This window comes from Aspergillus tubingensis (assembly GCF_013340325.1).
Source record: "Aspergillus tubingensis WU-2223L DNA, scaffold_10, whole genome shotgun sequence".
Classification (NCBI taxonomy): Eukaryota; Fungi; Ascomycota; class Eurotiomycetes; order Eurotiales; family Aspergillaceae; genus Aspergillus; species Aspergillus tubingensis.
The window spans coordinates 179694-196039 of NW_023336284.1; the positions used below are offsets into that span (position 1 = coordinate 179694).

At 51.6% G+C, this 16346-nt stretch overlaps 7 protein-coding genes across 7 annotated transcripts; 3 read left to right on the plus strand and 4 right to left on the minus strand.

The window, feature by feature from the left end:
• Positions 1-411: 411 nt before the first annotated feature.
• Positions 412-1127, plus strand: AtWU_09145 (uncharacterized protein; the record flags this gene model as incomplete). Its single annotated transcript, XM_035504252.1, has 3 exons — positions 412-517; positions 576-652; positions 714-1127. 3 exons carry the CDS (start codon positions 412-414, stop codon positions 1125-1127), a joined length of 597 nt encoding a protein of 198 aa, XP_035360145.1.
• Positions 1128-1698: 571 nt separating this feature from the next.
• Positions 1699-3211, plus strand: AtWU_09146 (PCI domain protein; the record flags this gene model as incomplete). The annotated part of the gene is made up of 2 exons (XM_035504253.1): positions 1699-1948; positions 2034-3211. The coding sequence occupies 2 exons, from the start codon at positions 1699-1701 to the stop codon at positions 3209-3211; spliced, it is 1428 nt and encodes a 475-aa protein (XP_035360146.1).
• A 580-nt stretch (positions 3212-3791) lies between these two features.
• On the minus strand, positions 3792-4433 carry ura6 (uridylate kinase ura6; the record flags this gene model as incomplete). Its single annotated transcript, XM_035504254.1, has 1 exon — positions 3792-4433. One exon carries the CDS (start codon positions 4431-4433, stop codon positions 3792-3794), a length of 642 nt encoding a protein of 213 aa, XP_035360147.1.
• Positions 4434-5959: 1526 nt separating this feature from the next.
• Positions 5960-6817, plus strand: AtWU_09148 (uncharacterized protein; the record flags this gene model as incomplete). The annotated part of the gene is made up of 1 exon (XM_035504255.1): positions 5960-6817. The coding sequence occupies one exon, from the start codon at positions 5960-5962 to the stop codon at positions 6815-6817; it is 858 nt and encodes a 285-aa protein (XP_035360148.1).
• Positions 6818-7346: 529 nt separating this feature from the next.
• AtWU_09149 (uncharacterized protein) lies at positions 7347-9398 on the minus strand (the record flags this gene model as incomplete). The annotated part of the gene is made up of 3 exons (XM_035504256.1): positions 7347-8963; positions 9086-9250; positions 9309-9398. 3 exons carry the CDS (start codon positions 9396-9398, stop codon positions 7347-7349), a joined length of 1872 nt encoding a protein of 623 aa, XP_035360149.1.
• A 2158-nt stretch (positions 9399-11556) lies between these two features.
• Positions 11557-12975, minus strand: AtWU_09150 (putative lipase; the record flags this gene model as incomplete). The annotated part of the gene is made up of 1 exon (XM_035504257.1): positions 11557-12975. The coding sequence occupies one exon, from the start codon at positions 12973-12975 to the stop codon at positions 11557-11559; it is 1419 nt and encodes a 472-aa protein (XP_035360150.1).
• Positions 12976-14019: 1044 nt separating this feature from the next.
• On the minus strand, positions 14020-14430 carry AtWU_09151 (DUF2945 domain-containing protein; the record flags this gene model as incomplete). Its single annotated transcript, XM_035504258.1, has 3 exons — positions 14020-14088; positions 14164-14226; positions 14335-14430. 3 exons carry the CDS (start codon positions 14428-14430, stop codon positions 14020-14022), a joined length of 228 nt encoding a protein of 75 aa, XP_035360151.1.
• Between the last annotated feature and the right edge of the window lie 1916 nt (positions 14431-16346).

Below are 16346 nucleotides of genomic sequence, written 5' to 3' on the forward strand. Positions count from 1 at the left end.
CACTCTCCTCCACTGGTTCTCATTCACGTCCCGGCAGCAAGAATCTTCTGCTCGAATAAAATAAAAGAGACTAAAATAAATAAACAGCCGGAATTCCTGTCTTGTTTTTGCTGCCCCTTCCCGTTTTGTCCTCTTATCGCCGGCTTTCTTCTTTCTTCCCTCCGTCGCTTCCTCTTCTTCGCTTCTCTTCTCTTCTCCTCCTCCATTCTTCTGCTGCCTCTTCTTCTTCTTTCTCCTCCTGGTCTCCCTTCCTCCCTTCTCCTCTTCCATTCCATCCATCCATTGATTGTCTGCCTCTTTTATCTCATTGCCAGACTATCCAATCCCAGATAAACATCTCATACCTCACCCAACAATCTATCTTACTTTCTGCATTTCCAGCTCAGCTCTACCGACAGTAGCTCTTTCGCCATGCTTCCTCTCGTCTTGATGTCTCTGGCTGTCGCGGCCACCGCGTCCAGCAACTACACTCTTCCCAGCGACTTCAACATCAGCGCCATCAGCTTGTCGGAGCGGAGTAAGACACTTCTGGTGGATGAATGACCAGCACTCATTTACTGACTACTGCCATCTAGACTCCTGGTGCACTGCTGAGCGCAACTCTTGCCCTGAAATCTGCGGAGGTGTTGCTACGAGCAACTCGTGTGATCCGGTAGGTGGCACCAGCACTCTCGGCGCTTTTGTACCCTTGCACCCGCTAACCGGTTTGGCAGAGCACCCTGGACTTTTCTTGCGTCTGCTCCAATGGCTCCACTGCCGATGTCGCGGAGTACACTCAGACCATCCCCTTCTTTGTCTGCGAGGCCACCTACGCTCAGTGCATTGAGGACTCGCCCTCTCTCGATGAGCAGGAACAGTGCCAGGAGACGCGCGACAAGGACTGTGGCACGTTGAATGCGTCGGCCTCGAGCACTACCTCTTCGACCACCACGACGGCCGCCTCTTTGACCACGTCCACCGGCTCGTCCAGCAGCACTGGTTCTGGTAGCAGTGGATCGAGCGCCTCTACCACCAGCAGCAGCAGCTCGTCTTCGACCACTGCCAACGCGGCGATGCGTCTGGCTCAGGAGCACGCTACGGGCCTGTTGGCGACCGTGCTGTTCGTTGGTTTGCGCCTGATTCTGTAAATGATCAGTCTTGGGTGAGAGGAAAATGGGGAGTACTGTTATTGCTGGATGTAATAATCACATTGGGGTCGCAATTGGCCGTGTTGTAATGAGAAGGGGGAAGATGTTGTAATGATGGCCGGGGAACAGAAGGAGGGTTCCAGTTGCAGTTGCATGTTCTACGACTTGATGGTTCTTTTTATTTTATTCTCGTACGATTCCCCCAAGCGCGCCTGGGAGTTATTCTTGTAATAATTGCAGATTGAGTACTGAGTTGACTAGTATGAAATGAAACCAGAAAAAAAAAAGTTGTGATTGTTGTTTAAGACTTCTGAAGTAATGGAACAATAATAGTACTCCGTAGTAAATGTCGAGACGATCTCCCGATGCAGCGGCGCCAAGAGTTTTTCCCACACTGAATTTTCTCCACCGCCCAAATCCCTTCCACAGAGTCAGTCTCGCAACACCAAGTCGATTCGATCAATCCCCAAAGCCTCTTCTCGCTTCTTTCCCTCTTTCCCTTCCCTCTTCCTTTGATTTCTTTCCCTCCCTTTTCCCCCCTCACCCTTTTCTCACCACCTCCCATCCCATCATGCCCGCCCCCTCCACCACCCTCCTCATCGAGGGTTCCTTCACCGAGCTCGCCGACGAGTTCGCCCAGTACATCGACGCCCTGCGCAAGTCTGAGGCCTCCAGCAGCCTCCAGTCCGAGATCTCCCCGCTTCTGCAGCCCCTTCGTGAGCAGGAACAGTCCGAAGCAGAGCCCGACCGCAAGCAGCGCGATGAGGTCCTCAAGAAGTTGGTCTCCGCGGCCGTTGTCCTGAACAGCGCCCCCGAGAAGGGTACGTATTATCGATAGAACACCCCTCTATACACGAGACGTGGATCTAGAGACTGACGGACGGACGAATAATTTATATTATACAGAGATCATCTCCGCCTACAACCTTCTTGTCCACCTTGTTCACCAGGCCTCCGACCCGGATATGTTCCTGTCCCGCATCTGTACCTACCTCGCCAAACCCATCTCTTCCTCCCCTCAGTTCGGCCCCTCCTTGGCCATCTCCATCCTGTCCACCATCTTCAACACTCTTGCTCCTTCCGACTCCAGCCGCTACCACGTTCTCCTGGCTACCGTCGCCGTCATCCGTCAGTCCAGCTCGTCTATTGCCTTTGACGCCCTCAAGTCCCAGCTGGTCGCTCAGCTGCCCAGCTGGCTCGCCGCCTGGGAGCTGGACGCCGACGAGGCCCAGCGCCTGCACCTCGCCATTGCCGATGCCGCCCAGGCCTCTGGTGACCCCGAGTTGGCTCAGACCCATGTCGTCCAGGCCCTGCAGACCATCCCTGCCGCCAACGCCAGCGCCCCCGAGGCCCGCGATCTCGCTGTCCGCGCCCTGACCTCCGCTCTCACCCACCCGGCTGTCTTCGACTTCACCCCCCTGACTGCCTCCGACGCCGTCCAGGCCCTCCGGTCCAGCGACAGCACCCTCTTTGAGCTGCTCGAGATCTTCACCGCCGACACCCTCGACGCCTACGAGGCCTTTATCTCCGCTACTCCCCTGGCCAGCATCTCCGGCGGCGTTCTGGCTGAGTCCGGCGAGGCCCTGCAGAACAAGATGCGCCTGCTCACTCTGGCCTCCCTGGCTGCTTCCACCCCGTCCCGCTCCCTCCCCTACGCCACGATCGCTACGGCTCTCCGCGTGGAGCCCACCGACGTCGAGAAGTGGGTTATTGACACCATCCGTGCTGGCCTCGTCGAGGGTAAGCTGTCTCAGCTGCGCTCCGAGTTCCTGGTCCACCGGGCCACCTACCGTGTCTTTGGCGAGAAGCAGTGGGCCGAGGTGCAGGGTCGCCTGATGGTCTGGCGCCGCAGCCTGGAAAACGTGCTGGGTGTTGTTCGCAGCGAGCGGGAGCGGTTTGTTCGCGAGGGGCTGCAGGCGGCCCAGGCTGCCGAGGAGGCTGCCCAGGGCAAGGGTAACGACAAGAAGGGTGGTGACCGTCGCCGTCACAACAACAACAACAACCAGCAGCAACAGCAACAGCAGCAGCAGCAGCAAGCACCTGCGGCACCCGCCGCTGCCCCGGAGGCCGTTGCCGTGGAGTAAAGGACTGATGACCGTTTGGTTGAATGATTGATTGATACACAGAGAAGCATACACATTGGGATGAATGAATAAAAAGTTTTCTGTGTGTTGTTGTGAGTTGTGGGCTTGGAAGGTGTTCTTTCTATGTTAATGTTCTGCTGTGTCTACACTTTTTTTTATCCCCATTTTCCCTTTATTTCCATCTCACGGGCTCAATTTTCCTTTTATTTCTCTTTTTTATTTTATCATGGTAGCTATTGGATTCTAGACAGGTTTATATCCACATTTCATCATGAGAAGGTGGGGGGAAAGCCTGACTGACAATGATACGAGTTATGCCGAGTGTGTAACTGAGTTTTTATGTATATTCCCAAGTACTTACTACTTTATACATACATAGACCGATTTGGGGTGTTGCAGCAAGGGTAAATTACTCAAGATATAAGCATATATATATATATTTACTACTAGGATCATGATGTAGTTGAATGTACTACTCATCAATGTGGCTCTCACGTATCTACCTACCATCTATCCATCTATGTACCACCCAACCATACACATATAATATAATATTTTCAGAAACCCAAAAAAACCAACCTTACAAAGGATTAATGCCCTTACTCTTGAATCCCTCGCGAATGCGCTCATACACCTCATCGACCGATCCCGTCGCCGTCACCGAAACCACCTTATCTTGCTCCTCGAACGCCTTGACAACAGGCATGCTAGTCTCGACGAACGTACGGAACCTCTTCCGGATACTCTCCGCATTATCATCATCTCTACCGGAGGTCTCTCCACGCTTCAACAACCTCGTCTCCATGACCTCCTCAGGACAATCCAAGAACAGGGTCATCTCCGACGGACACACCGTATCCTCGAAGAACACGGCCTGGTCGAGCTTGCGGGGGAATCCATCAATGAGGAAGCGGGGCTTGGGGCCACCCTCTTGCTGTTGTTTCTTGCCGGAGGCCAGGGCGTCGGCCATGGCGTTGGACAGCAATGCGACGGTGATTTCCATGGGCACGATCTTGCCCTCGCGGATGTAGGTCTTGATGAGGTCGCCGTATTGGCTGCCTTCACGGACTTGTTCGGCGCGCAGGAGGTCGCCGGCGCTCAGGTGGGTGAAACCGTAGTCGCGGACTAGGTTGCTGGATTGTGTGCCTTTGCCGCTGCCGGGGCCACCGAGGATGAAGACCACGGTGATGTCGGTGGGGGAGAAGCGGGGTTGGGTGGTCATTTTGGTGGTGGTGGTGGTGGTGATGGTTGGTTTTGTGGGATCGGATTCTGGGGAGGAAGGGAGGTGAGGTGGTTAGCTTAGGTGCTTGTTTGTTGGTCGGTTGGTTGGTAGGTAAATAGGTAGGGGAAGTTGTTATTGTTGGAGGGGAGAAGAGGGGTGGTGGTGGGCAGTGGTGTGGGTTCAAGGTACAGAGAAGAGGGACATACAGTTGGAACCGGGCTTGGGTTTATGCACGCCGGTGCGGGATTTCACGAGTAAGACGTAGGAACCGGTGCCCACAGCGAAGAGGGCAACAAAGGGGAGGACTTTGAAGTTGGAGCGGCTGTATTGGGTAGGGTTGTTGGAGGATTGAGGAGAGGAGGAAGAGGAAGAAGAGAGGGAAGAAGAGGACGAATAGGGGCGATGGAGAGACAGTCGGAGATGTCGGTGGGGGGCCACCACGGGCGGCAGTGTAGCTCCTCGCTGTAGTAGTAACTTGATAGACATTGGAAGAGATGGAATGGGATGGGATGAGGAGAAAGTATTAGGGGGAACTGAAGGGGAATTGATGACAATACAGATTGAGCTACTATACTGCAAGACTTGCAAAAGAAGTAACGCAGAAGAGGACAAACCCAGATGAAGGAGAGGAAAAAGAAAAGCAGGAAAAGGAAAGTTGAAGTTCATCTCGTGTTCGCTGCTTTGGGACTAGCGCGGATGGCCTGATCTATACAATCTGAGAGTGGTGTTACTTACTTCCACTTGTATAGCTTCATCTTCTTCCTCTCTCTCATTTACTCTACATACAGTTATTTGAATGATCTGATTCATTGCACTGTGATATCTAATAAAGGTCATGGACAGGTAGGATACTATACGTTCACCTCTTGACAGCTCTTCTTGCCAACATTCATCACTTCAATACACCCATCTACAGCATCTCATCAAGTGAACGATCTCTCGCTGCCACTCGTCCTTGATTTAGTGAACAACTGCTCGCTGCCACCACCTGTATCGCATCATTCTTGCACGTATTCCAACCATATCTCTTTGTCTTCTGGCTGTCTCATTCACCCCAACCTTCTCGGCATCTCATAGCTTCTCCTCCCTGCTCATGCGGTCTCCCACCAGCAAGATGCTCCACCCTCACCCCCCAGCTCCGAGAAATAACCGTGCATATGCAAGAGCGCCTAGAGCACCTAGAGCACCCAGAGGTCACTTTCAAGCAGCTCTGCATACACAGTCTCTTGTACAATCTCAGCCTTTCTCCCGAGGTCAACAGCACCATCATTCGAACGTGAGTGATCTCTCCCAACATGCAATGCACACACTAACACACCCAGTCCCGCGGAGGACAATCACATATCTATCAAAGTCAGAGAGGTCGTTCTAGAGGACAAATGTATACAGCCAACTTTCAGCCATCATGGGGAGCACACAACAGTAACGGAGCTCCCGGCCGTAGTCGTTCCAACTACAGAGGCCGCAGAACCAGGAAGAGATTTCCAGCCAATACTAGAACCCAGAATTCTAGACATCTTACTACAATGTCTACAGCTCCATATTTCAATATCAAACGTCAATCTTCCGGTTCGACTGAAGGGGAAGCAGTAGCGCAGATACCCTCGCCATTCCAACGGCTCCCACCGGAAATTCGAGACCAAATCTATGACCATATATTTGAACCTCACCGTGTCGAGCTCATACGAAGAAGCGAGAAAGATCCGACTAAGCACCCAAAGAGAGTGTACTATCGCCTCTACCACAACCCCCTTCGATCGCGCGATCCCGTCACGCAGCAAATTCAGGACCCCTGTCGGAAAAGTCAACTCCCTGTGCCCATAGCACTGGTTTTTACATGTCGCAGTATCTATTGCGACACCCTTTGGTGGCTGTACTCCACTACCCAATTTGTCTTCACTTCGACGAGGACTATGAACCGCTTCTTCAACACCATCCCCTCGGAAGTACAGCCTGCAATTCGACATGTCGAGATCAACCAGGAAATGCACAGTGAACCAAGTTTAACCGAGCATCGTATCCACAAGGTCCGAAGTGACTGGGCTTTCACAATGGCATGTGAGAACTTGGTGAGGTGCTGTTCAGGACTGCAAGTCTTGTACATTTACTTTCGCATCCGTGACTGGCCCATGAGCCTCGAGATCGGCGAAACATGGTCATTGCCAATGATGGCCTTTGCCGAATACAAAGCTAAAGGTGGTTTGGACGTCGTGACGATCAATCTCGATATGCCGAGGTTTGGGGTCCAGAAGTTGAAGATTATGGCCAAAACCTTGGAAAAACGATTCATGAAGCCCAAGGCATTTCAGATCAGGGAGGATGAGCGATTGGCTAGAGAGTTGACTTGCTCTTTCATGGAATTGCGGGTAGAGGGAAATGACTGATATTTCTCTTTCGCCAATGTCCTCGTCAGTTTGATAGAGAAGATGAAGCTTAATCTGGTGTGTTCGAAGGGTGGGAGAGGATTGATCGGAGTGATATTCTTTCCTTCTTTTTCTTTCCTTCCTTCTTTACTTCCTCTTTCTTTTTCGAGTTACTCGTTTATGGTTTCACGAGATAACCCCAATTTGTTTCTATGATACGTCTCTTTTCCCAATACCCTAGCAGAAAATCAAAACTGGAAAGTCACCACTCTGTTGAGTTAAATCAAAGTGCACTGGCTGTCTATTTATGCAAGTCCGATTAAATGTAGTCAATATGTACGTCAGTCGTCAAGGGGGGAATATACGGTACAAAAATGGTGGGAGTCTAGACATGCATGAACGCCCGCGATATGCAAAAGATAATGACCCGTCTTTCCTTCCTTTCTTTTTCCTTCCTTAATGCCCTTCAAACAAGCGAGCAAACCCCCCAAGTCTTGCTCGCACCCATATCATCTTCTATTCACAGCGTGCTTCCCTCTCTTTTTCGGGTTTACTCCCTCGACCTGTCAACTTCCGTCAAGGACTGGCCCTCTTCGGACGGAACCTCGTGGTATGCCTGCATACGACGACGACGAAGGAACCAATAACCGCCCGCCAGGACCCCGCCCACGGAGCAGATGACCAGAACAGAGATCAGCAAGCCACCGACTCCGTGGATAACCTCGTACGCCTTATCCACGGCCATGGCTGCTTGCTTGGCTGCTTCCTTAGCCTCGGCATTGGGGTCCACCTCTTCCACATCTTCTTCCACCTCGGCCTGCTTGGGGCCGTAAAGAATGGTCGGATCATCGGCGGTAGGCTTCGTGTCACCCTGGAAGCCGGCCAGGCGCCAGTTCTGTGGGGTCTCGGTGCGGTGGATGGGAGAGGAGCCGATGACGTTGCCGTCCTTGTCGACGGCCTCGACGGAGATCCAGTCGAGATAGCCGTCTGCGATGTACATGGTCTCGAAGTCGAACTTGGTCGTGTTGCCGATCAAGACGGGGATGCCGTGGCGGTCGGCTCGCGCGTAGAAGTTCCAGGTGGCGATGTCGGTGGCACCGTTCCAGCTGACATGGAAGATCGTTGCCAGGTCGGTCTCATCGGTACCGTAGACGGAGGCGATCACGTCCGGGGGAGTGTTAGGGCGGCCGACGAAAGGAAATTTGTACGACCGGTAGGTCGAGAAGCGGGTGGATGCGAAACGGCCTTGCATGAGGACCTTGCCGTCGGGCGAATGCTCGCTCTGCATGCCTTGTTCACTCCAGCCCACGAAGATGTTTCCGTTCGGCAGGGTCTGAACACTACCGCGGAGACGGGTCAGGCCGTTGTCTGGGCGGTTGTAGCGCTTGAGCAGACGCGCGGTCATGGGGGTCGTCGTGGTGTCGATCTGCACGAACATCGCTGCGGATGTGTCCTCCTCGTTTTCGGCCTCATCAGAGGCATTGTTCAGGAAGGAGACAATGGCATGGGTGGCGTTGGACTCGACAAAACGTGCGTGGTGCTGCTTGGAGAAGGTGAAGTCCTGAACGAAGTCGGAGTACTTCCCACCAAGGCGCCATTTGATCTGTCCATCCTCGCCGGAGATCAGGTAGAGGGTGCTCGTGAATCGCGCAGACAAGAGGTAGTCTCCTGTCGTACTCTTATCAATGGAGTTCACGTGGACATAATCCCAGCCGGGTTGGGAAGCCGGCGGCGAGCGAGAATCGACTTTCACGGACTCGTGAATAGGGATGTAGCCGAGAGAAGACCATTCGTAGAGGACTTCGCCGGTAGCGGTGTCCAGCTCGACGAAGCCACCGGCGACAACCCAGCCGTATTCGTTGGGACGACCGAGGTCTCCCAGGTCGACATATTCGTTGCGATATGCGCAAGCCAAAGCAGTCTTTCCACCAGGAAGGACATTGAACTCGTGCATGTTAAATGCTGAGAGATCGTTGGTCACCGGCACAGCCGTTTCGACCTCATAGTTTTGGTCGAGTACGTATCCGTATCCTTTGTCTCTACCACCATCTTGATAGCCATGCTGAAGGATGAAGGACAGGTGAGGTTTGTCGTCGATATTGTTGACGGCTTTGAAATCGAAAATGTTGCGGTTGTCGAACATGCAAGATCCGGCCCAAACCAGAGTCTACGTATGGCCGGTTAGTAAGCTACTTACTCCTTTCGGGGACCTCACTCATTTTTGAGAGATATCCCTTGCCTCACGAAAGGGGGAAATGAATTTCTGGGATAAGGAATGAGGAAACGTACGCCATCTGCATCATAGATGTAGGGTCCAACTTGGCAAGGCTTCCATTGCTTCGTGGGAGCTTCTGGGTCAATCACGCCATATGGCGCAACGAACCAGTAGCCTGGGCTAACCGATTCGCGATCGTAGTATGCAACATTAAACTTCAATGCTCTCACTTCCGGAAGCTGGCTGCTCATCAGCAAAAAGATCATTTATATATAAGTACGTTGGAAATTCTCCTACCGTCACAAAGGACATCAAATCATCGTCCGCCTCCGCCTCCGCGACAATCCCGCGAAAAGAAAGAAACAACAGAACCCAGAAGAACAACATTTTTGAAGGAGTGGCTAGGAGAGGAAGAGTTCCTCCCCCAAGAAAAAAAATTGTGACGATTAGCTAGGGAAAAGGGCAACGATTAGCGGAAAGGAAGGAAGGAGGACAGCGGGAGACGACCGGGTCATTAAGACAGACGGTCGCTGTCTGTCAAGCAGCCAAGTGGACGTCGGTCGAGGGTATCTATCCGAAAGATCTTCTCCCTGGCGCGCAGGGAACAGTAGTCAAGTATGGAGGTGCCCCCTGCAAGCACACCCCATCCACGACACCGTCGAAACGGAATCCCATGAGCCAGCACAAATCGGGGAGGCTAAGACTCCGCAAAGCATTACGGAATCTCCATAATTTGGGTCGGGCACGGCCAGTGACAACGTAAGTGCTGATACGGCCGCTGACGATCAGACGAGGCGGACACTCTTGGCAGCGTTTCGGACAGTGGAGCTGCGGGCCACGCTGCGAACTTCATCAGCGCAGGAGACGCTCTGATTGCTGGATAAGGTGCAGCCGGAAGTCGCCCAGATTCGTGGACGGGTCATCCCATTATCCCACTGGGTGGCCACGCCAAATGAAGCGACTTGACCCGGCAATTCTACGCTGGAGGTGTGAATATATCGAATCCTCTGAACCGCCACCCCCAAACCCTCTTGTTCCCTCCCTATACGTGGAAGGGAGGGAGGGGATGCTGCGTTATGTGAGTATGTATGTGAGCAGCAGCGCCACTAAGTCCGAGTTGGTTCGGACCTCGGGCATGAAACATTAAACTCTTTTCCACCCCGAGTTTACCCCTTCCGGAGATCTAGACCGACTCAGTTACGAGTGTGTGGCTGAAATGGACTATTGGGAGACCCATGGCTATGGCCGGTTGTCTGATTCTACCCGCAAAATCAGTTGTCAATTGGTGACGGTCCACGTACTCCCAGTTTCTTCCCACGGACTTGGCGCACTAAGCGAAATTGGCCGTCTAAGACTTACTTTTCTGGAAAGAGTTCTATGGTGAGTCTCCAAGCCGGTTACCCGCAACCACGAGCGAACCGTGCCGCCTGGGGAGAAAATTCCTGGCGGATTGGCGAATGAGAGGATCCATGGCATGCCGGTGTCGGTGTCATTTGCCAGTTCAGAGTTCTCAGGCCCATGGACGCCTGAGATGGACGCCTCAGGCTAACCGCCGACTCCATCCAGGAGAAGCGATCGGCAGTCCATAGATATAGGCTCTCTTTTCCATCGTCCCAGACAGATTATCTTAGTGATTATCATGGATACGCTTGCTTTGATCAGCGGGTCTTCTCCATTAGCACCGGTGGTGGTAAGCTGAGTTTTGCTCCGTAGCTTGGGCGATCTGGTATGATGGTATGCGTGGTGCAAGGGGGGAAGAAGGAAGGATCTGGATAAAAAATGAGTCTCTTTTTTTTTTCTTTCCCGATCTCAGATGGACCCCTGGAATCGGATTCAGTGGTATTTTGAGAAGTCACGGTGCACAAATTCCGGGGTAGCCCAACAAGCTATGGAGTAAGTATGGCGAAAGATAAGAGTCGCTTGAATTGGCGAGGTGAGGGAGGTGTGCAATTGAAAATGGACTGGCGTGACCACCTGACAAGCCACGTGATGGGTATACAATCCTTGAATTGGCTTTCGTCCAGCCATCCATATTATCTTGCCTGCGATCAACTCCTGTTCGTTGCACGATCTAGGACCTGCAACGTATCGATTTACCAAACTATGGCAAATGGGTTTTGGTCTGCGACCATGACTTCTCAGCACTGGAGTAGAAAATGCGGAAAATTCCTATTCCCTGTTTCCTGCCTGGGTCAGGCGGTTTCGGTTGTGTGTGGACTACTACGTATACACTGAACGACAGTCCCGCCAATTCCGTTGCGGTGGGTTGATCTCTGCCAATACAGTTCGGGTGAGGGAGAGGGAGACGATGACGGTTGCCACTCAGTTCTTCCGGCTGGGACTGATCCACTCGTTGAAGACTTCCGTGAAACGAATGCATTAGCCTATAAGGTCAAGCTCATCTCGAGCCACAGGAATCCCTTTCTGGGAAGTGATCGTTGGCCTGCGCAGAGAGTGCTTGGCTGTAGCCAAGTATAAACCTAAATACAGATGTGTACGTATGGCGTGCAGTGACCACCTATATGCCTACAACTTCTCTCATCCTTCATGTCCGGTATTTCACCCCTACTCCGGGCGCTGAAGCGGCATAGCCTATGATATCGGGTTCCGCGAACGTTTTCGGCCTATACCTCAGGGTTTCCGACAGAGCTACTAGTAAAAGTCCTTCTGTGCCTAGCAAGTCGTCCAGACCGAGCTGTGGGGGAATTGATTGCTGACACACGGTGGTGACGTTGACTCGCGAAGGGTTACCGGGCCCATCATGAGTTAGCGCGTCGATGGTAAGCGCCCATGCAAGTGGGTTGTATAGCACTCCTTTATGCGTGTACAATCCTCCTGCGGGCTTGTGGGCGCAAATAGACTGTAAGTGATTATTGGACACGCCAACTCCATGTGCATCCTGGATGATGGCGGATGCTTGGTCGCCATCCATCGGCTGCACGACTTCGTCAAAGGAAGAGTAGATGGTTGTTGTGTGAACATACGCCGACTCACCCCCGAGTGCCCTCAGGGTGCGAACGAACTTAGCGTCCCACCTCTGCTGCCACAGTGCGGGGGTGCACATTATCCCCGCAAGCCAGGGACACACCAGCCTGGCCTCAACAGTCCCTCGGAAATCAGGGCTTATTGCAATGAAATCCTCCACTGAGCCCCGGGTGGATGGCCAATATTTGAGGGCCCACTGTGTGTTCAACCCGCCCTGGGACCAAGAGATGATGTTAACCTTGGACTGGTAGAGATTGGATATGTAGTTAATGGAATATGCGATGTATTCAGCGGTAACCTGGACATCTCCCAGAGAGGCTTGGGGGATATTGACCCAAGCTACGTCAACTTCCGGGATAGCGTTGCCCAACTTTCCGAAATTATAATAAAACGATGTTCCAGCAGGTGCGGCCGTTCCTGGAACCAAGAGCACTGGTCTCCTTCCACTGTTGTTCTCCCATGAGAAGACAGATGGCATATGGATAGCCTCTCTAAGAGCTGCTTCTGGAATGGAATACGGTGCATCCTCGGTTGCTTTAGACGGGTATATACTCCCGCTTTTGAGGTCGGGGTTTAGGTTATGAGCCGAGTTAATTTTGGCGTTTAGATAACCATTCAAGACAGTGAGAATCTTGGGAGGAACTAGGCCGGAGGCTACTATGTCTTTTGCAAAATCCAGCATTGTCGAGCTGCTCTTCTTGGTGAATATTACCTCGATCTTTTTCAGTGCCAGTTGCACCTGCTCATCCCCAGATTGTTGCAAAACCTCGTTTGTCGCAAGACCTGATTTGATGCCTGCAGCCACAGACGATACCCTCTGATTCACCAGGGGATCTTTGGCTGCATTCGACAAAATTGAGACAAGATCATGTTCCGAATTTGGCACAGGCGCCTGTTGTTGGGGGATTGAGATGCAGAGGCATACAGGGCTCAAGAGTACCCCGTAAAGGAGATGTCTAGCTAGGGCAGACAGCCGCATGTTATGCAGTTTCAGTGATGCACGATAGAGATTCGAGAGGTGCACCCGCGATGAATGCGCTTACCGGGCAGAGAGAAACTGCTGACGGATATAGCCAGAACAAGTGTGCCTCGTATCTGACACCAGGAAGTGTTCCGATTCTTCTTGACAGGCCTCGGTCTCATATGCTGATTTACTCCTTCCTCATTGATTTGCGGTCTTGACCTGGAGAGAGCCAAGATCCAGTCGCAGTCTAGACATCAGAATCGCAAACCCATGGTTACCGGACAATGGAGCGATTGGATGCGTCTTGCTGAGAAGAGTTGCATTATCACTCAAGGGTCAGCATTCTGTCTGACCTTCAAATGGTGGGTCTCCCACTCCGCGGGCCACCCGTGAAATATCGGGAAATCAAGACAACTTTTATGCTTTGCCACCAACTCCGAGCTTGCGCGAGTCATCATGAATTGATAGAAGAGGTATGGCGTATGAAGCTCATCAGCAGGTATCTGTCATACAATTGGTCCAAAGCACAGCGTCTGCAGCGGTTCACTTGATCTCCCTGTCGCCACTCTATTTCCAGTCGGAGGAAATCAGTGACGGGCAACGGGAACGTGAAGATGATGGTCAAATGACCATGTTTGCGACGTATGAACAGCTCAGTGGCTTCTTGGACCGGTACTTTAGGTAGTGGCTGGCTGATGCTGATGTGCCATTGCTCCAGGGCCTTTAAAAAGATCAAGCTTGGAGGAAGCAGGTAGTTGAGAAAGGATAGAAAAAGCTATTTAGATCCCAACCGGCGCCAATGTTCCCCGGATATACTATCGCTACAGGGAACCCAAAGCACTGTAACAGCACCCCAGGCTCGAGTCATCTGCATTGCAGTGCAGTCCGGGGAAGACCACAAGTGCAACCGCCACAAAGCCAACAACACCCAGCTGTCATCTCTCCAGTTTTTTCCAAGAGGTTTTTCATCCATTGGTGATTGGTTGTATTCTGAATGGCTTCCTTATTTCACAAACCCCTTAGACCTCGGTGGCTCCGCCCCGACAGCATCATCCCACTTCATTCCGTCTTATCCAAAGTCTTCGGATTATGTGCTACACGATGCCCATGCTGATCGTGAAAGATGACCTTGAGAAGGGGAGAAAAGGACCGTCAGCCGCATGTGCTCAATGCCTCGAGTCTGGTCTGCGGGGACTTGCTTACTTTGGGTGGATTGGCTACCTCTTCTTCATGTGCTTCAGCCTCGTCCGTAACGACCTTGTCAACCTGGGTTGGGTCAGTTAGCCGTGTGCTAAGACTAATTACTGATTTGCGAAGCTAACATAAGCCGTTCAACAACGACAATGGCACCGAGATGGGGAACGGTAGGCTTACTTCTCCCTCGTGGGTTCCTCCACGATACCTTGTATACACGTAATCTCCTTCGTTGATCTGTTCTCCCGTCTTGTCTTGGACTCTTCTCGTCGGCATGATGCGAGTGTGATTTCAATTTCTTATAGCAATATGTAGATTACTGAGTGAGTTACTCGAGAAAACCAATGCAACGACCAAAAGAGAAAAGCGTAAGACTGAGTAGAGTACATGATGGACTGTTAGTATGCACACTTATTTCGCACTGGGGGTGATGTCATGATGAGGCAGCAACGAACGCCTCCCGCTAGAGCCTGAAACTATACTCAAAAAACCATACAAGTATCAAGTGTCATTCTACACATGGCCGCTGTCAACCTCTCATCTGAATGTCGGTACTATTCCCAATCCCCGAGCACAGGTTTAATCTGGGGAATTGGCTTCGGTACGGTCCTATACCACGACTATTGAGACCACCCTTGTCAAGTATAACCTATATACTCACCATGGAGAATTTCTTCGTGCCATTATCCCTCTACTTATAATATGAATATGATGGGCGCATGGATACTAGTCAAGGCTCGACTGGATACTATTCACAACTAATGTAGAGTGCAAGTACACCGCACAGCAATTTTATAGAAATATATACCTAGTACTGATGGTGCCCCTATGACAGAAATATGATGAGATTACAGTTTACTGGACGACTACCATTGAAAATGAAGCCATCACAAACACATGGATCAAAGAGAAAATGGGGATAGGAACCACGTCACTACCAGCAGTTCTCCTAAAACCCCCCATGTTCCCCCCTCTCCCAACAGAAAAATAGAAAGTAAGCGCGGATACCGAGCCATTGTCACACAGTGGCAGTGATGCATGATGGGGAGTGGATGATGGTGGTAGTGCAAGGCCAAAAAGTTGGGTGGACCAAGTACTAAGTTGAGCACGACAGTCTCATTGAACGTATAATTTAAGTCCGACATGGTGGTGAGTAGTATTATATTGATGATAGTCATAATGATGATGGTGGTGAGTGGTGTCGCCATCTCTTGCTGGTCTTACAATGTTGCAGCAGTCAGTGGTGTTCCCCTCTCGGATGACCCGGACTACTTGGACTTGGCTCATTCGATACGAGGTCATGGAAAATATGTACCCGACCCGCGTTATCTTTAGTGAGAGAGTAGATCACGTTGCCGGGGCTTGGGTTGCATGACTACTCACTGTAGATGGGTAGATGGTGCTAGGATTGTGGGTCCTGGGGCAGAGGATACTGTCGACACGGTATCAGATGGTTCATCATTGTAGCTCTGTCTTGCTAGCAAGGTATCTTCGCTTGAGAGCAAATAGTAGTGACGTGGGCTGAGGGAGAGTGTGATTTCCTCTTAGTAGGTGTTATAGTGACTTTGGCGTCATTTGTATAGGAGATGATGATGACCATGATGTTACGACCTGCCGGGGCAGGACTTGTGGTCGTCGAGGTTCTCCCGTAAGCAAAGCTCGCATCGTTAGATTCAAGGTCTGGTGTTCTGGTGGGCCACGTAGGTACACAGACACACGGGTTAAATTTATGGCGTTCATGGCATGGCTGAGGTGTCCTGCATGCTCCGTGAAGATATAGGGGTGATGGATGGTTGGGAAGTCATGAGAACCACGTGGGCAGAGAGTGTCTTGGCCCATATCAGCAGCACCTTTCCTCTGGCTGCTATGTGGGAGTGAAACTGAAAGGTGCCCGACTCATCGTATACAACTAGTAGTTGGTATATGCTATGTTTAGATAAAATTTAAAGATTGGACACTGCTGCCGAGTCATGACTGATTGCATCAGGGCAGCACAGCACCCCGACATCTATCAGAATGGAAATTTAGCGGGGATAGCGCCCCTTGCAGGATCAAAATCTCCTGGGTATCTTGACAGGCATTTGGTCCCTTGCACCAACCTTGGCCTGTCTGAGTGGTAGCGAGGGGACCCTGAAACGCAGAGTTAGTACTACTAGACAACAGATCGGGCTAGTAGCGAGTTGGTCTAAATT